A 20,711-nucleotide genomic window follows, 5' to 3' on the forward strand; every position below is an offset into this window, starting at 1 on the left:
ACAGACTTGGAATCCCCTTCAAAGATAGAATTGTTGAAACCAGTTTATAAACTCACTGCTTGCCTTGTAGCTAGCAACTCCAAAATTTCCATAGATGAATGATGGTTTCTTAATCTTCTCGGAAAGAGCCGCTATGACTTCACCTTCAAAGTTTCAGATAAACACTCCAATACCGGCCTTATATGACTCTCCAAATATTGTGCCATCAAAGTTAGTCTTCAAATTTTCCGAAGTAGGAGGACTCCTGTTCACAACAATATGACATACTATAGTTGGTGAAGCATAAAATGGAATACAAAAAGTGGGACATAGAATTTCCATTCATTTGTCACATATTCTTTTTACTTTCCTTATAAAATAACCAAAAGTTTAAATTAAAAAAAAAAAAAAAATTAGACATATGACATACCATAAATAGATGGAGCATAAAGTGGAACCAAATAGTTATGAGAAATGTTACATCCACAATATTTTCATAATACTTTCACAACAAATCATTGGTGGTAAGTTGTTATTGATTTAAATTTGAATTTGCAACTAAAATTACTTTTTTGCCCACCTATAATAGCCAATAGCAATTTACCACTTAAGATTTATTGTGAAAATATTGTAAAAATGTTGTGGATATAGCATTTCTCAATATTTTTATTCGCTCAAAGAAAAAAAAAATGTAATTGTAGATACCGCATTTTGTACCCCTTACAACTCGAGTACCCATTCCTCAATGATATTGAAATTCTAAGACCCAAGGTTGGTTTAGGGCCCAATCAGATGTTAAATTGACTTGAGGAATGTTAAAATGGAAAATATAACTTTTAATGTGCAAATAAATCTATTTTTGAAAAATAAGGACCAATGGGAACCCTCGGCCTATGCATGCAGGAATCAACCTACACATGCAGCCACAATGCATGCATACGCGGACTCAAACCTGTGCACGCATTGCAGATTCCAAAAACTATGAAAGGAAAGTTTTCTGCATTAAAATTGAGTTTTCGAACGAATCCCACATCGTCTGGAAGTCATTCCAAACCCTTATTTTCACACTATAAGTAGCTTTACATGGTATATTTTCAAAACATACAGAAATCCCACAGAAAAACACTAAGATTCACTAGAAATAATGAATCAAAGGGGAAGTCTTTCACAAAACATCCTAAAGTCAATTTTCTTTTGTTTAAAACCTTTTTTGGCTTTAATCTTTGAGTTTAATATTGTTAGGTTCTAAAGATTTAGGAATTTATGTATTTAGAACTCTAATTTGTATTGTTGGCAAACCATGATCAAAACAGGTTGTTTAGTCTTGTTTAGGCTTGCTCAAAGTATATTTATTTGTAAAATTGGAATCGAGTGAGTGCAGATTTATTGGACTAAATCTGTAAGGCTCGATCGATCGAAAATTAGACTCGATCGATCGAACCACGTACAGATTTATTTTTCTGCAGAGTTCCAGTTCAGCCCAAACTCTATTTAAACGTATTGGGGTTCAAGTAAAACACTTCTATATATAAGGAAAACCCTAGAACGTTTTTGGGACTTCTGAGAGAGAGATTAGAGTGCCTCTTGTGCCTCCTTTTATTTTTAGGGTTTTGTACCCAAACCTCTATTTTAATAATAATATAATTAAAATTTAGGTAATCGGGTTTCACTTAAAGTAAACTAGGTTAGTAACTTAAATATACTTACAATTAGTCGCATATATGGAAAAATAATAATGTTATACAACTTGAGCTATGTGGTGCAAGTACAACATATATGACCCAACTTTTTAAACAAAAAAGTTGTCATAAATTATTAAAATAATATAAAATAAATAATAGGGTAAATTACAAATTACACCCCTAAAGTTTATGGGTGATTGGATTTTACATCCTGAAGTTTCAGAATTTGGATTTTACTCCCTGAAATTTAGTAATGTTTGAATTTTACACCTTGGCATTTCAAAATTTGGATTTTACCCCCTATATTTTAGGAGTGTTTGGATTTTACTCCCTAAAGTTTTGGAGTAAGTACAACATATATGACCCAACTTTTTAAACAAAAAAGTTGTCATAAATTATTAAAATAATATAAAATAAATAATAGGGTAAATTACAAATTACACCCCTAAAGTTTATGGGTGATTGGATTTTACATCCTGAAGTTTCAGAATTTGGATTTTACTCCCTGAAATTTAGTAATGTTTGAATTTTACACCTTGGCATTTCAAAATTTGGATTTTACCCCCTATATTTTAGGAGTGTTTGGATTTTACTCCCTAAAGTTTTGGAGTATTTGGATTTTACATCCTAAAGTTTCAAAATTTTGGGATGTAAAATCCAAACAATCCTAAACTTTAAGGGGTAAAATCCAAGTTCTAAAATGTCAAGGTATAAGATCCAAACAATCCAAACTTCAGGGGGTAAAATCCAAATTCTAAAATTTCAAGGTATGAAATCCAATCACCCTCAAACTTCAGGGGTGTAATTTGCAATTTACCCTAAATAGTACAATCCTTTTGAATTTAAGGGAAAAAAATCTCTTGGCAATCAAGTTTCACTTAGAGCAATAGTTAACAACCTATAATGTATAATAAGAAAGAATAAGGTGTCTACTTGACACAGCCACAATATTTATGACGCAACTTTTACCATTAAGTATCATAAGATATGATTTGAGTATGGCATGTATAAATTAATATAATATTAATTTAAAGTTTTGATAACAATAATTAAATAATTGATATTATACCATAGGTCTTATAATTTTACATGGAATTTTTTTTTTGTGTTTGATAAATTTTAGTCAAAACCTATGTGAATTTCTTCTTTAGTTAATAGTTGACACATTAAGAATGTGATTGAAAAGATTTAAAAAGTTCGTGGTTCTAATTAAAACTCTTTAAAAGCTAGAGTTTAATTTGACAATGTAGCAAATTATAAGGAACTTAATTATGTAATTTACCAAAATCTTTAATGAATGCTAGCCAGAGGAATGATTGTTACACTTGTCAACGTGAGTCAGAGGAATTTTGATACACACAATGCAAAGAAAAACTCTCCCAACCGAATAACTCCAAAGCTAATAAATAGGAAACAACTAGACTACGCCTAAGAGCATACTAAGTGAGTAAAAACAAACCCAAAAGTTGGGTTGTCCACGGTTCGGTTTAGATTAGGTTTAGGCTCCACCTGAACCCAACCCAATTCCAACTGGTGTCAGAATGAAGGGTTTGTTACTGGCTAGTAATTGTATTGGGTTGGATAAAGCCAGTTCTTCCATCGATTGAGTTGGTTTTAGTCGAAACCAAGAAATTAAGGTGGCGACGATTGCAAATTTGATGGAAAATGGCTAAGATCCGGTGAGATCTTGTTGAATCCAATGGAAATATCACCAAATCTTGTGAGATCTTGTCGAATTTAGTGAGACATCTCAACAAATCGACCGAAATCTTGCTGTATCCCATGGAAATCTCACTAGATATGGTGAGATCTCGCCAAATTTGGCTGAGCTTTCACCAAATTTGGCATATCTCATTGAAGTTTCCTTAGGTTTTCAACATGGTTGATTTTTTTTTTTTTTTTGGGTTTTGGATGAGAGAAACTGAAACTCGACTTGCTAGAATCAGGTTTTGAAGGCTTTCACTTGTCGCCAACCACCACAACCACCAAATCGGATCGGTTCTGATTAGGTCACTCAAGTAGGTTGAGTTCTCAGTTCCCTTAGACAACCCTACTTTAAAGATAAGACTAATGAATCTTTTACTAGTCTTTATTTAAAAAAAAAAAAATGCTTGCCAAATATTCTTTTTTACTTTCCTTAAAAAATAATCAAAGTTTATTTTATTTTTATTTTTTTATATAAAAAAGGAAGAAGAAGAAGATAGACACATGACATACAATACAACAATTTTTTTTTAGAAGAAAATACTTATTGTTTATTATTCATGAAATAGGGAAATAAGACTGTACGAAAAGAAAAAAATATCTTATGGAACAAAATCCATCTAGACTTGTAAAGGAAAAGAACGTCTTGCTCTCTAGGCTAAGGCATATGCAACTGCATTACCTTGCCGAACAACATGAGAAAAAGAAAAACTCTATAAAGATATGCCACCTTATGAATTTAATGATATGCCCACCTTGTGAATTTTTCATACCCCTACCTTGTAAAGAGCCGCTATGACTTCACCTTCAAAGTTTCGGATAAACACTCCAATACCGGCCTTATATGACTCTCCAAATATTGTGCCGTCAAAGTTAGTCTTCAAATTTTCCGAAGTAGGAGGACTCCTTTTGTTCACAACAATATGACATACTATAGTTGGTGGAGCATAAAATGGAATACAAAAAGTGGGACATAGAATTTCCTTTCGTTTGTCACATATTCTTTTTACTTTCCTTATAAAATAACCAAAAGTTTAAATTAAAAAAAAAAAAAAATTAGACACATGACATACCATAAATAGATGGAGCATAAAGTGGAACCAAATAGTTATGAGAAGTGCTACGTCCACAATATTTTCATAATACTTTCACAACAAATCATTGGTGGTAAGTTGTTATTAATTTAAATTTGAATTTGTAACTAAAATTACTTTTTTGTCCACCTATAATAGCCAATAGCAATTTACCACTTAAGATTTGTTGTGAAAATGTTGTGTATATAGCATTTCTTAATATTTTTATTCGCTCAAAGAAAAAAAAAAGTGTAATTGTAGAAACCGCATTTTGTACCCCTTACAACTCAGGCTCCCGTTCCTCAATGATATTGAAATTCTAAGACCCAAGGTTGGTTTAGGGCCCAATCAGATGTTAAATTGACTTGAGAAATGTTAAAATGAAAAATATAACTTTTAATGTGCAAATAAATCTATTTTTGAAAAATAAGGACCAATGGGAACCCTCGGCCTATGCACGCAGGAATCAACCTACACATGCAGCCACAATGCATGCATGCGCGGACTCAAACTTGTGCACGCATAGCAGATTCCAAAAACTATGAAAGGAAAGTTTTATGCATTAAAATTGAGTTTTTGAACGAATCTCACATCGTCTGGAAGTCATTCCAAACCCCTATTTTCACACTATAAGTAGCCTTACATGGTATATTTTCAAAACACACAAAAATCTCACAGAAAAACACTAAGATTCACTAGAAATAATGGATCAAAGAGGAAGTCTTTCACAAAACATCCTAAAGTTAATTTTCTTTTGTTTAAGACCTTTTTTGGCCTTAATCTTTGAGTTTAATATTACTAATCATTTTCTTATTGGTTTGTGAATAGATTTGACTGAGGGGAACAGTAAAAAATAAAGCTTGAAGAGCTTTTCTTTGAGGTATTAGTTTTAAACCTTTCTTTTTCTTTTCTTTTCTTTTCTGCTCTATAATCTTGCTATTTGTCTTGTTTCTTGCTATAACATGTTTTGATATGCTTTTCTAGTTTAGGTTTATGTTTTTCTTATGTTTAAAATGCATGTTAGAGTGTTAAATTTAATGTTTTAGGCTTGGTTGTGCTTTCAGGGCTTTCTGGGCAAGAACTTAAGTACGCATAATCTTGCTTGTGCACGCAGGCTTGATTATGCGCAAGTAGGCTTGTTCTTGCGTGCACAATCCGCTACCCAGAAACCCTAATTTTTTTATTACTTCATTTGTTTTGCTTCTGCTTTCACATATGTGTTTTGTTTAGCTTATTTTTCCATGTTTTTATGCTCTTAAAGTCTATGTTTCACATGTTTAATTGCTTTTTGTCTCACATGTTAGAATTAGGGTTTATTTTATGTTTTACTTGTTTCAATGCCATGATCATTCATTCACATGTTCATGCATGATGCCAAAGGTGCTAAGTTGCTGCAAGGTAAGGAAAGGTAAGTCATGCATTTGTAATGTTCATGCATTTGTGATATGATCTCGTTTTGATGGTAGAGAGGAATATGCTTGTTTGGATGAGTTATGTTAATCACAAGTTTGCTTGATCTTTTCTTATGGTTATGCTTCTGCCTTGGTTCAATCATACATGTTGCTGCCCTGTTTTGGATATGATGTTATGCTATGCCATGTTAGGTGAATGTTAGGTTGGTTGAGATGTATGCTAGATGTATGATAGGGATGCCATGTTAGATGTATGGTAGGCTTTGTTTGCAAGCATGATAGATGTATGGTTAGGAATGTTTGATGCCATGTTGATTGCTAATGTATGCTAGTGTGTGCATGTGAGTTAGATACAAGTATTGAGTGTGCTTTTAATGGGGTTAAGACATAGGATACAATGATGGGAAGTCAACCTTAGTGTTGAGCGGTTTTGGGTACCTAACACCTTCTCAAGATCACACCTTAACTCTGAACCCATATCTCTGGTAGTAAGATCAAAAGGTCTTTCCTCGTAAAGACGCTATATTTATGGTTCCTAAGCCATTGCAAAAACTTGGTGGTGACTCCGTTTTCCGTTATGTCCATAGTAATTGTCTCATATTGCTTAAGAAAGTATATTGTGTGTAGTATAACTCACCTCACCCTCCCTTGAAAGTTACCATAGCTTTTGACTCGAATTTGTGGCGTGTTTTTGTGTTAGAAGTTAGAACTCAATTTCGTCTCTCATGTGTGTAAGTGTTTGTTTCTATAAAAAAAAAAAAAAAAAAAAAAAGGATTTTTGTTTACTTGCCTAGTATTCTTTTTTACTTTCCTTAAGCAATAACCAAAGTTTTAAAATGAAAAAAAAAAAAAAAAAAAAAAAATTCATACACATTACATCCCCCCCCTACACACACACACACACACACACAACACAATATATATATATATTAGAAAGATTACATACCATAATGTGAGTATAATTAGAAACACAAAAAGGTATGACATAATTTCTATTCATTTGCCACATATTCTTTTTTACTTTCCTTATAAAATACAAAAATTTAAAACTAAAAAAAAAATAAATAAATAAAAAATAGAGACATGACATAGCATAATTGGTGGAGTATAAATATTACACACACACACACACACACACACACACACATATAAATATATATACATATATATATGTGGGGCCAGAAAATCGGGTGGCCTCGGCCCACTTCAACCCAGGCCCAAATGGCCCATGCCGAGGACGCATGATGGGTCCGAGGATGATCCTATCCTCGGTCGTCCGAGACCTCAGTACGAAGAAGGGGCAAGCCTTGGGCGAACTGTCACCTCGGCATTGAATACGCTCACCTAACCCTTCTGGCCGCATTAATGAGGATGTAACCCCTTGGCAGGGCAACATCGATCAAGGTGAACCACTTGAGCACAGATATGACCTTTGATGGGATGGACGGTCAGGTGGAAGGCCAATAGATGACCAACAAGAGGAGGAAGAGGGGAATATATAAGAGGGGTGAGCAAAATGTAATAGGGGAGTTTTTTGGGGAGGGGTTTTGGGAGGAGCAGAAAAGGGAAGGAAAAACCTCCTCGGCTAGGAGCCGAGGAGCATCTCCCAGTTGTAAATTGTTCTAAGTATTTTTCAGTAAAAGAAAAAAGTTCATGCTACGTGAACGCCGGCCAGCGCCTAAACCTTTGATCCACTCTCTACAAATTCATTGTTCTGGGTTCGTTGGGCCTTTAACCCATATTTTTTGGGCTTGGGCAACAAAAACAGACCCTACAATATATATATATATATATGTTGAGAAAGATTACATACCATAATTGGTAAAATATAATTGGGAACACAAAAGGTATGACACGATTTCTATTCACTGGCCACATAATCTTTTTCACTTTCCTTTCCTTATAAAATAACCAAAGTTTAAAACTGAAAAAAATAATAATAATAATAATAGAGACATGACATAGCATAATTGGTGGAGCATAAAGTGGAAAGAACACAAAAAGTGTGACATATGATTTCTATTCACTTACCGCCTATTCTTTTTACTTACCTTAAAAAATAACTAAAGTCTTTAAAAAGAAAAAGAAAAATATACATGACGTATCAAAATTGGTGGAGTATTTCTCATTAAAAAAAAAAGGTTGATGAAGTATAAAGTGGAATAGAGTATTTCTATTCACTTGCCATGTATTCTTTTTTTCTCTTCTTATGAAACAATCAAAGTTTAAAATGGACCTCCCTCGACCTCCCCAAAAAACTACATGCTAATGGGATATTTTTTTTAGTTTGCCCCTCTTTGGGGAAAAAAAAAAATCCTTTAAAGATCGAAACTCATTTTAATTTTATTTTTAATTCCTTTAAATTTTAGAAATTAAAACTCACAACACTTGCACAACAAAGCAAATTGATCTCTTTCATGATAATTGAAACTCAAAGTAACATGTCTTATATTTTACACTCAAAATTATTCAGAGGAAAAAAAAAAGTCACTAGTTATGTCTTACTTTCGCAACAATCTTTTTCTCAATCTCTTGACTTTTTTTATAGTTTCAAAGTCTAGATTTTTGTTGTAAACCCAACTTCTAATACTTAGAACAATAGAGAAATAAAAATTCTAATCTATAATTTTTTTTTTAAAGCCATCAAGACATTTAGGTATGTACCCAACTTTTGAAGTAAACTGTTATACTCTTAACACTTTTACCTTGATTAATTTTCTTAATTTATTTTAAGTAATAAAATGACGTTTTTAAAACTTTATGTATTTAAATTAATTTTTGAGTGAATCATTACCATCAAGGAAAAAAAAATATTCTCTTTCTTCAAATTAACTTGCAAATTAACATCATCCGTCAACCAACTTTTTAAGCTTTAGGGATAAAGACAAGATGTATACCAACATTAAGGATGAAAACAACTTGAAATCCATATTTTTCAACAAAATAAATATATAATAACTCCAAAAAAGGTAAATGACAAATTTGCATATCTCAGCTTAAAAAAAATAATTAAGAAATAAATACAGTAAGAAACAACTAGGAAAGTTCAAACAACAAGAACCCTCTAATGCTTAAGTTAGTTTTCTCTCTTGAACTCAGGAATTCCAATTTTAGGAGTGGTGAAAACTTACCTTGAATTGATATGACTAAGTCCTTTTATAGTGAGTTTTGGAGTGGTTACTTGTTTGGTAACTTCCCCAACATGAGTGGAAGTTAGAAGGTTTAGACTTAACTTCTATAACTGCTATGAGAAGTTAAGAATTTAGTGGGAAGTTAGGGTGAAGAATAAGGAATTCACCCCCACTTCAGAATAGTAGAATGTGGTCTGAATTATAAGCTTTGAGTAGAAATTCACTCTGAAAATCTATAAGTGTCGGGTGGTCGTCCAGGTCACTTCGTAAGCTGGACGACCCTTCTAGTCTTAGACGACCCTTTTGGTTTTGGACGACCTCTTCAAAGGCACTTATAAACTAAACCTTCGTTATAATCTTGGACGTACAATATTCGGGGTGGATGATCCTTCCTTCGATGACTTGACGGATGAATTGAAGATAGGTTAGTTTTTTGTTCACTATTAGTATATTTTCAAGACACACAAAAATCCCATGGAAAAACACTAAGATTCACTAGAATTAGTGAATCAAAGAGAGAGTTTTTCACAAAACATCCTCAAGTCAATTTTCTTTTGTTTAAGGCCTTTTATGGCCTTGATCTTTAAGTTTAATATTACTAATCACTTTCTTATTGGTTTGTGAATAGATTTGACTGAGGGGAACGGTAAAAAATCAAGCTTGAAGAGCAAAAAAAAAAAAAAAAAAAAGAGGTATTAGTTTTAAACCTTTCTTTTTTCTTTTCTACTCTTTAATCTTGCTATTTGTCTTGTTTCTTGCTAAAACATGTTTTGATATGCTTTTCTAGTCTAGGTTTACGTTTTTCTTATGTTTAGAATGCATGTTAGAGTGTTAGATTTTGTGTTTTAGGCTTGGTTATGTTTTTAGGGCTTTCTGGGCAAGAACCTATGTACGCATAATCCTGCCTGCACACGCAGGCTTGTTCTTACATGCGCAAACTGCTGCCCAGAAATCCTAATTTTTTTATTATTTCATTTGTTTTGCTTCTACTTTCACATGTTTGTTTTGTTTAGCTTCTTTTTCCATGTTTTTATGCTCTTAAAGACTATGTTTCACATGTTTAATTGCTTGGTTTGTCTCACATGTTAGAATTAGAGTCTATTTTATGTTTTCCTTGTTTTAGTGCCATGATCATTTATTCACATGCTCATGCATGATGCCATAGGTGCTAAGTTGCTACAAGGTAAGTAAAGGTAAGTCATGCATTTGTAATATTCATGCATTTGTAATATTCATGCATTTGTGATATGATCTCATTTTGATGATAGAGATGAATATGCTTGTGTGGATGAGTTATGTTTAATCACATGTTTTCTTGATCTTTTCTTATGCTTCTGCCTTGGTTCAATCATACATGTTGTTGCCCTATTTTGGATATGATGTTATGCAATGCCATATTAGGTGAAGATTAGGCTGGTTGAGATGTCTGCTAGATGTATGATAGGGATGCCATATTAGATGTATGGTAGGCTTTGTTTGCAAGCATGATAGATGTATGGTTAGGGATATTTGATGCCATGTTGATTGTTAGATGTATGCTAGTGTGTATGTGTGTGAGTTAGATACAAGTATTGAGTGTGCCTTTAATAGGGTTAAGACATAAGACACAATGATGGGAAGCCAACCTTAGAGTTGGGCAATTTTGAGTGCCTAACACCTTCTCAAGACCGTACTTTAATTTCGAACCCATATCTCTAGTAGTAAGATCAAAAAGCCCTTCCTCGAAAGGACGCTATATATATGGTTCCTAGGCCATTGCAAAAATTAGGTGGTGACTCCGTTTTCCATTGTGTCCACAATAATTGTCTCATATTGCTTAAGAAAATGTATTGTATGTAGTATAACTCACCTCACCCTCCCTTGAAAGTTACCATAGATTTTGAGTGGAATTTGTGGAGTGTTTTTGTGTTAGAAGTTAGAATTCAATTTCCTCTCTCTTGTGCGTGCGTGTGTGTGTTTGTTTCTAAAAAAAAAAAAAGGATTTTTGCTCACTTGCCCAGTATTCTTTTTTACTTTCCTTAAAAAAATAACCAAAGTTTTAAAATGGGAAAAAAAATTCATACGCATTACATACCACACAAATATATATATATATATATTTTTTTTTTTAGAAAGATTACATACCATAATTGGTAGAGTATAATTGGGAACACAAAAGGTATGACATGATTTCTATTCACTTGCCACGTATTCTTTTTTACTTTCCTTATAAAAAAACCAAAGTTTAAACCTGGAAAAGAAAAAAATAGAGACATGACATAGCATAATTAGTGGAGCATAAAGTGGAAAGAACACAAAAAGTGTGACATATGATTTCTATTCACTCACCGCCTATTCTTTTTACTTACCTTAAAAAATAACTAAAGTCTTTAAAAAGAAGAAGAAAAAAGATACATGACGTATTAAAATTGGTGGAGTATTTCTCATAAAAAAAAAAATTTGATGAAGTATAAAGTGGAATAGAGTATTTCTATTCACTTGCCACATGTTATTTTTTTTCTCTTCTTATGAAACAATCGAAGTTTAAAATGGACCTCCCTTGACCTCCCCAAAAAACTACATGCTATTGCTAATGGGATATTTTTGTTAGTTTGCCCCCTCTTTGGAACAAAAAATTCCTTTAAAGATCAAAAATCATTTTACTTTTAATTCCTTTAAATTTTAGAAATTAAAACTCACAATACTTGCACAACAAAGCAAATTGATCTTTTTCACGGTAATTGAAACTCAAAGTAACATGTTTTATATTTTACACTCAAAATTATTTAGAGGAAAAAAAAAGTCACTAGTTATGTTTTACTTTATCATTACATAAAATCTGTAATAGTAATGCCTCCAACTCTTTCGCAACATTATTTTTCTCAATCTCTTGACTTTTATATAGTATCAAAGTCTAGATTTTTGTTGTAAACCCAACTTCTAATACTTAGAATAATAGAGAAATAAAAATTCAATTCTATAATTTTTTTTTTAAGTGATCAAGACATTTAGGCATGTACCCAACTTTTTCAAGTCAATTGGTATACTCTTAACACTTTTACCTTGATTAATTTTCTTAATTTATTCTAAGTAATAAAATGACGTTTTTAAAACTTTATGTATTTAAATAAATTTTTGAGTGAATCATTACCATCAAGGAAAAAAAAAAAATTCTCTTCTTCAAATTAACCTGCAAATTAACATCATCCGTCAACCAACTTTTTAAACTTTAGGGATAAAGACAAAATATATACCAACGTTAAGGATGAAAACAACTTGAAATCCATATTTTTCAACAAAATAATTACTCCAAAAAAGGTAAATGACAAATTTGCGTATCTCAGCTTAAAAAAAATAATTAAGAAATAAATACAGTAAGAAACAACTAGGAAAGGTCCCCGATTCTCCCAAAAAACAAAAAGAAAAAGAAAAAAAAAGAAAAGGAAAGGTCCCCGAAAGATAAGACTAGCGAATCTTTTACCAGTCTATAAAATAAGGCATGATGATGATGATATAGGTCTTAAGATATTAAGATATTTGTCTCGTCGTCCAACCAACCCTAGCAAAAGCAACCTTCATTCACGTTCGCGTTTGTATAAAAAAAGTATAAAACTACTCTTCTCGTCTCACGTTGTCTCTCTGTCTCTCTCTCCTATCTCTGCGAGCCCAGTGGATCTCTCTCTCAAACATCGATCTATGCAATCGACGCTAAACGCTTCGAATCCGATCGTATTTCTGACACAAAAACCGAAGGAAAAGCCGTTTGCTGTTCCTCCTGCTGCTGCTGCTGCTGTTGTTGTTGTTGTTGTCTCCTACACATGAGCTGGTTTGACAAGCTGCGTTCTTCCTCCAATGTCAGCCGCTTCATTGCTGGCCTTCTCATCTTCATTCTCTATCATTCTTTTCAGTTAGTTTCTAATTTCTTGATTCCTATACACCCTTTTAATTAAAAATTTACCAATATCTCAAACCATTCATTGCTCTCTCTCACCAATTGTTTTTTCCCAACCAATTCTTATTCTCTCTTCTTTCCAAATTCTTCTTCCTCCTTCTCTCTCTCTCTCTCTCTCTCTCTCTCTCTCGTTAATGGATTCCAAGGAATTATTCTCCAACAATCTGCTTGACGGTCAGTATATATATTCCTTTGTTTTTTTTATATCTATTGGAATGATTGATTCATGTTATTTAACAATTATAGGATTGGATTTTAAAAAAAAAAAAAAAAGATTTTTGTTCTAAGGACTCAAGTGGGTCTTAATCTGGATTAACATATATACTTTTGCTATTATACGCGTGGATCGGTTAACCTGAAAGCTATCAATGTTATAAACTTTGATGCATTCAAGTTTAGGGGACGACCTCAATTTTCCTCCTACATTAGTATTTGAACTCAAATTTTAAGGGTTTAAATGTGGATTTAAAAAAAAAAGATAAGAAGGTCCACAAAGCTCTCAATTTTGCGGGATCTATCATCATAGTAGGTAGTCTTACTTTTAATTAATTAATTGAAGAGGCTGATTCATGGTCGCTTTTTGTGGAAGGCACTTGCTCGATCTCTAATATTGTATTGTGTGAGATGGAATTATTAAAAATAAAAATTTCTCTTTTTCTTTTTTGTCACTTGATATGGGTAAGGCTGGCTACCAATCGCCTCTCTCATATCCCTCAAAAGTGGGAGCTTTTGTGCACTGGCTATGAATTTTTTTTTTTTTTTTTTTTGTCACTTGAAAATTTAAATTTGAATAATGAACCCCCACTGTATTAGGGACAACGCCCAAAACTTGGGGTACTTACCCTCGATTGTCCATCTTGATTCAGTTCAATGCCTCAAATGTGAAATGTATGCTGAGACAGATTTGCTATTTTTGAAATATTTGAACAATACCTTGATTGACAGAGGGGTGTCTTCATTAGCTCAAATATTTAATTACTGATTTATCTTTTTCTATAATGAGGGTAACTCTGGTAGCTTTGTTGAGTTGTTTCATTCCCTTAGAAAAATGTATGCCTTTGCTGATTTGTATATGCATGATGACTAGGCAAAATTGTCCCCCATGTTCAGAGGGAACAGGATTCGCTACCGTCAGTTATTGTTATTGGTGGGGGTATATCAGGGGTTGCTGCTGCACGAACCCTCTATGATGCGTCATTTAAGGTGATCATATCTAATGCATTAGAATTTTTTTTCCCCATATATGTGATAGACAATAGGTTGTTTTGATTTCTAAAATGTTTTGTCATCATCATGTTATTCAGGTGATCTTGCTGGAATCAAGGGATAGACTTGGTGGTCGTATTCATACTGACCACTCATTTGGTTGTCCAGTAGATCTGGGAGCATCATGGCAAGTTCACTTATTACTTTGTTGATAACTTTAGTGATTTTGCTGTTGTAAACACTAAACACAAATGGGTTGAGCAGTTATGCAAAGAAAATTTTAAAAATCAATGTTTGCAGTGTGAACATGGGGAGCATTTCCAGTTTACTTGCCTTCTTGTCAGTGGTTTTTATGGACTATCTTTGCACACCAGTATCTGCCTTACCACTAACTCCCTGCTGCTAGGTTGGATTCTGTTATCCATTGCATAGGGAAGAGTTCCATTGAATTTGCTTCACTTATTGACCCTCAGAAAATACTGGATCTCAAACAATAGGAATTTTTAATTAATAGAATTTCCCGTGTTCAAATAGAGGGTGCCTTCTCTTATAGTTTGTACTGTGCGTGCTTTAACCTGTACATCTGAAGAATCATAAGATAGATGCCATATTAATTCTTATAAATATCATGCAGGCTACATGGTGTTTGCAATGAGAATCCATTGGCTCCGCTGATTCGTGGTCTAGGGCTTACGTTATATCGTACAAGTGGTGACAACTCTGTGTTGTATGACCATGATTTGGAAAGGTAATCATTTCATTGCTTAACATTGGTATTCTACTATGCATCTTACAATATATGTGCATCTGTAAATGGTGCACAGCTTATAACTCTTAAGATTAAAGGCGTGTGTCCTAATGCTTTTTGGCTATCATAATCCTTTAGAGCTATGATTTTCATTGATCATTTTTTTACATGATTTCATATATGATGCGCCCTTTTTTCTCATGTATTTAAGATTTGTAACAACCTTAAAGTGAAAGGCAGTAGATAGAGCCCATAGCCCAGGTGATTTGGGGCTTAGCCAAATCCCTCTCATGACATTAGAAGTTAGATAGTTACCTTTATTATATAATGAATAAATGAACATTATAATAAGTAAAAAGATAGATACGGAGAAAACGGTTTTTGCTGTTGTTATCTTCAAGGTACAGACAATACACCCCTCTGGTTCAGTTTTTTCATAGGTCACATTTCTATTGTATTGCACATAAAACTATAATATTGCTTTTTATAATTAAAGTTTAATGTGTGTTCTGTCTGAACTATTGACTTGAAGATCTGGATTTGATCCTTTCAGCTATACACTCTATGATATGGATGGCCATCAAGTTCCTCAACAGATGGTCATTGAAGTTGGAGAAACATTTAAGAGGATTCTCGAAGAGGTAGAACCTTTTTTTCTATGTTCTGGGCTGGAACAACTCTATTCTCTCCTTCTCTCTAAACCTTATTTAAAGTTTCTGGCTGGATCTTTTTTTTCCCATAATTGTGTTATTCTTTGTGGCATTTTACAAAGTATTTGGTTCTCTGTTTTCACTTCAGACAGGGAAAGTAAGGGATGAACATACTGATGACTTGTCTGTTCTTCAAGCAATTTCAATTGTGTTGGATAGGCTTCCAGAATTAAGGTACGGAAGCTGGACATAGAATATACATGACTTATAGTTTTGTTGCAACTGTTAAATCTGTTAAGTGTCACTGATATACCTTCCATTTTATATAGACAAGAAGGACTTGCCCATGAAGTGTTGCAGTGGTACTTATGTAGATTGGAAGCTTGGTTTGCAGCAGATGCTGATATGATATCCTTGCAAAGCTGGGATCAGGCAAGTGCTGTATCTGATCTTTTACAGTTAATAGTTCTTTGGCTGCACACCTATTGAATGACACCATAGATAACACAGGCAATGATTTGAAGTGTTGTAAATGAGAAGAAAGTAGGATAATAAATTGCTAATTAAATATCAATTGTATAACATTCTAAAGGGAACACATAATATGGGTATGAAGTGCAGTTACCCATGCTAAGTAAATCTGCCACTGAAAAGTAAAGTTAGTGATTTTCAGATGGCTGTTGAAGTACCCAAGATTTAGTTATGGCAAAGAATATGGGTTTTGAAATACATCTTTGTCACAATCTTCATAAGGTTGTGTCCATGCTTCGTAGGATATAGCTGGGTGGCAATCTGATAATGAGTGACATTAGTTGTTGTGTTATAGAAATTGAATAAGTGTGTATAGGACACTGAACTTTCTGTTCTTAAAAATCTAAACTGAACTTCCTAGTATAATATTATTTATTTTTTAGAAAATTCTGTCCTTCAGATTCTTAGGGATAATCATGTGTGTTATACTAATTAAACTCCTTAGGAGAGATTGTAGCTTGACTCCCAAGTATAAGGAGAGATCTCCAAATTATATAAAGTACTTCATGGCAGCTGTTAGATGATGTTTGAAAAACCATTCCCTTGGGAAATAAATTTTCTTAGAATTTTTTACTCTCTCTCTCTAAAACAAGAAGATACACTTTTTAATAAATATTATTTTGTTATATACATGTATGTCAATTTGATGAAATTTGTGTGTTGGGCCAGGGGTGACTGGTAACCGCTATTTTTAAGTTACTTTACCATCATTTTATTGCTTACACAGTCAAGGTTATTCCTTGATGTACAGGAACATGTTCTTTCTGGTGGTCATGGGCTTATGGTGCAAGGTTATGACCCCATAATAAAGGCTCTTGCAAAAGATATTGATATACGGTTGAATCACCGGTATTGTTTTCATTTTCCTAGATGACTCAAATTCATTTACATATTTAAATGATGCGTAGAAAACATGCCAAGAACACAAAACACAAAAACAAGGGGGTGGGGGGGGGGATTTGGAAAATTGAGCTACTACAATCAGATTATTGTTAGCAACCTATACAATTTGGCAGCCCCAAGTCATACATTAAAGTGGTTGAAGGCCTCTAAAGCTTACTGGCTATGGTATTGGAGGACATTCCTTCCCTTCCATTAGACACTGTCCTTGAGGAAGGTAATTTAATCCTAGGTTGTTGGTATGATGGCAAGAGATTTTATCCTAGCTAGACGTACAGCAGGTGCTCAGATTTCATTAATAGATTACAGTTTTTATTATGTGGCGAACCTATTAATCAAGTTTTTACCAGCATTACTAAGTTCAGATTTTTCTAACCCCCCACCCTAAACAAACAAATGAAAAATTGTCTCCCCAAATTCTGTGGTTAACTTTGCATGCAACCAATATTCAGTTTTGACCCTAAGATTTTGTAGATTTATAATTGTTTTATATTGCTCGCATATATAACAGATCCTGTGCAACTTACTAAGCTCAGATTTTTCTAAACCCCCCCCCCCCCCCCACCCTATACAAAGAAACAAAAACTTTGCTCCCCAAATTGTGTGGTTAACTTTGCATGCAGCCAATATTCAGTTTTGACCCTGAGATTTGTAAATTTATTCTTGTTTTATATTGCATTGCATGTATAACAGATCCTGTTCAACTAAATTACCTCTATGTAACATTGCTTATGTGAATAAGAAAAATAAGCTGTATTAAAGTTTTTCTTGTTCTAATCTGTTGAGTAGGGTTACAAAGATATCCAGCGGGTGTAATAAGGTGATGGTCACAGTTGAGGATGGGACAAGTTTTGTTGCAGATGCTGCTATTTTAACAGTGCCCCTTGGGATTCTCAAAGCCAAATTTATTGAGTTCGAGCCAAAATTGCCCGATTGGAAGGTTGCCGCAATTTCGGATCTTGGTGTGGGAAATGAAAATAAGATTGCCCTACGATTCAATAAAGTGTTTTGGCCAAATGTGGAATTTTTAGGTGTTGTTGCACCAAATTCTTATGCCTGTGGTTATTTTCTCAATCTTCACAAGGCAACAGGCCATCCGGTTCTTGTCTACATGGCTGCTGGAAGGTTTGCATATGACCTTGAGAAGCTGTCTAATGAGTCTACTGTAGATTTCGTGATGTCACAACTAAAGAAAATGTTTCCTGATGCAACTGAGCCGGTTAGTTCATTATGTTCATGTATTTGTTCTGCTTTCAGCCAATTTATGTATTGTTCTACCCATTCTGTCTCATTGAAATATATGGTTTGGTGACTGAGAAATTTCGATGGTTGATTGACCTGCTTACTATATCTTGAGTGTCCTAGATACTGCATATTTTTGATAAGAAACCTAGAATCGATTTTTAATTCCAATGCCTCAAAGCTAATGTTTGATCTGTCTTCTGAAACAGGTTCAGTATCTTGTAACTCGTTGGGGAACAGACCCAAACTCTCTTGGCTCTTACTCATATGACTTGGTTGGAATGCCTGAAGATGTATATGAGCGGCTTCGAGCACCCTTGGGTAATCTTTTCTTTGGGGGGGAAGCAGTTAGTCTTGAAAACCAGGGATCTGTACATGGAGCTTACTCCGCCGGAGTTATGGCTGCGGAAAACTGTCAGAAGCTTCTCTTAAAGAAACTCGGTGACATAGAGATGTTTCCATTAGGCTCTATTAGGGATGAAATCCTCAAAGATTCAGTTCCCCTCCAGATCTCAAGGATGTAAAACATCCACAATCCACATATTTAATAAATAATAGTAGGTTGTATTTTTTTTTTTTTTAATGCTACAAGAAAACAGCTTTCTGTGGTGACAAAGGTTTTGCTTCCGAAAGGGGAAAAGAGATATGGGAGTAAATTTCCATATATGCATGTTCATTTCTTGTTTTTCTAGTTATGAAAGAAAAAGACCTTTATCCAGTATTTAAGTAATATAATGATAATCTGCCTTGGAGGTTTCTGAGATGTTCTATGGAGTATGGACTATACCTATGGGTTTCCTCCATTCCTCTTATTCTTAAAATTACCCATGTACCCCACTAATTACCCAAAAATTTCTTTAAGACCAGCAAACAAGTTTGCAGTAAGATCCAATTTGTTTTTTGACAAATTCCAAAAGTTTTCGCAGTTACTTAGATGACTTTCTTATAAATTCAAGTTGTATAAGTTTCTCATTACCAATACAATAATGATAAATATCATAAATTAACTAAGTGCATAGATCAACTATTGTGACAAGACTAACATTAGGTTGACCGAAATAAGAATGAAGATCATAAACAAAATAATTCGTGAATGCCACAAAGAGTAATGATATATGGCATGCCTCCTGGGTGGCTGGGTCCAAGATTGTGGTTTTTTTACCCACTTATTATCATTAAAACATTAATGCTATAACTACAACTTTGCTACAACTTGGCGAGCTGTGAGTGATAGAGTTGTAAATCAAACATTTTTACTGCATCACTCACAACTCGTTATGTAGGCAAATTGTGGTCCTAGCATTTTTTTTTTTATCAAGGAATTTGGTGTTATATGTTGTAGAGTCTCTATAAGTTGATATGAGTCTCCCTAAGTATATTGAACCTGAAAAACATTTGGTTTCAAATATACTAAAAGTTATCTTGTTCCAACTTATTATGTTACAATTAAAGACAATCAATATGTAGTTTTAGTTGCATGATGAATCTTTTATTGAGTCATATAACTTGTTTAAATAATAATAATAACAATTGTAGGGACAAGGCCCAAAACAGTATATTGGGTTTTATTCGAGAACGTTGGAATGTCCGAGGAGGGACAAATAGCTGAGAGATTCTCACTCAGTGCCTCATGAGTAAGAAAGGAGTAGAAGGAGGTCCGAGGAGCCACGACAAACATTGCTCCGATACATATTTCAGCAACGAAAATAATCTCAATAGAGGCACTAGTGTCATAGGCATGTTTCATAAATATACGAGAAGGAAGGGAACCCAAAAATATATACGGAAAAGGTGCTACCTCCGCATTAAATGCACTACAGCTACTTTTCTGGCTGCATTTATGTGGAGAAGACCTCTGAACAGTGTTTCCTTGGTCACTGCAACTCATAGAGAGCAAGAAGGGGTGTCTGATAGGATGGGTACTCAAGTAATGGCTTGGATGGTTGACAAATGGAGGGCCAAGATCACCAGGAATGAAATATATAATGTGAGAAACCCCTGAAGGAAAGAGGATCGAAAAATAAGGAAAGAAATACTGTAGCTGTCTAGAACAAAACTTGTAATCTATTAGCTCATTGCATAATTCACTAAAGCCTAGTTCTTCAATTCGCTCTTTACAAATTTATTGCTTTGGGCTTGTTGACACCCCATTTTGCAACCCGTATTTAACCTCACATGGAGGGTAAAGGGTAATTTTGCCTTGAAAATATTCATCTTGATTCTGACCATTAGATCCTTAATCTCATTTCACTAAAATGATCTTGATGTTGTAACGATCAAACTGACTGGTCATAAGCCTTAATCGGACTACCAGATTGAAAGTTATCATCAAATCAAGTTTTAATGGCTGAGATGCACTATCCCAAATTTAGTCCTACTATATGTGATTATAAACAATTGATTTCAATTGGTTATAAGTGTAATCAATTTGAGATCAATGACGTGTCATAATTTGATTGGTTAGGACTACATTTTATGGTGGGTTGCATACACCTAATTAATTAGATAATTAAACATTACTT

General features: G+C 33.8%; 1 protein-coding gene across 1 annotated transcript; it reads left to right on the plus strand.

The window, feature by feature from the left end:
* The first annotated feature begins 12,481 nt into the window (after positions 1 to 12,481).
* Positions 12,482 to 18,952, plus strand: LOC112039554 (polyamine oxidase 5). The gene is made up of 10 exons (XM_024072432.2): positions 12,482 to 13,086; positions 14,000 to 14,115; positions 14,217 to 14,305; positions 14,753 to 14,866; positions 15,420 to 15,507; positions 15,665 to 15,750; positions 15,846 to 15,948; positions 16,799 to 16,896; positions 17,737 to 18,166; positions 18,399 to 18,952. The coding sequence occupies exons 1-10, from the start codon at positions 13,047 to 13,049 to the stop codon at positions 18,711 to 18,713; spliced, it is 1,479 nt and encodes a 492-aa protein (XP_023928200.1). The 5' UTR covers positions 12,482 to 13,046; the 3' UTR covers positions 18,714 to 18,952.
* The last annotated feature ends 1,759 nt before the right edge of the window (positions 18,953 to 20,711 follow it).

This window comes from Quercus suber, unplaced genomic scaffold (genome assembly GCF_002906115.3).
Source record: "Quercus suber isolate HL8 unplaced genomic scaffold, Cork oak 2.0 scaffold_214, whole genome shotgun sequence".
Lineage (NCBI taxonomy): Eukaryota > Viridiplantae > Streptophyta > Magnoliopsida > Fagales > Fagaceae > Quercus > Quercus suber.

Bases quoted from the DNA above. Each gene is read 5' to 3' on its own strand.
- LOC112039554 (XM_024072432.2), top strand. From the start codon at position 13,047: ATGGATTCCAAGGAATTATTCTCCAACAATCTGCTTGACG. The intron at 13,087-13,999 runs GTCAGTATATAT...CATGATGACTAG, and splicing joins CTCCAACAATCTGCTTGACG to GCAAAATTGTCCCCCATGTT. The intron at 14,116-14,216 runs GTGATCATATCT...CATGTTATTCAG, and splicing joins TCTATGATGCGTCATTTAAG to GTGATCTTGCTGGAATCAAG.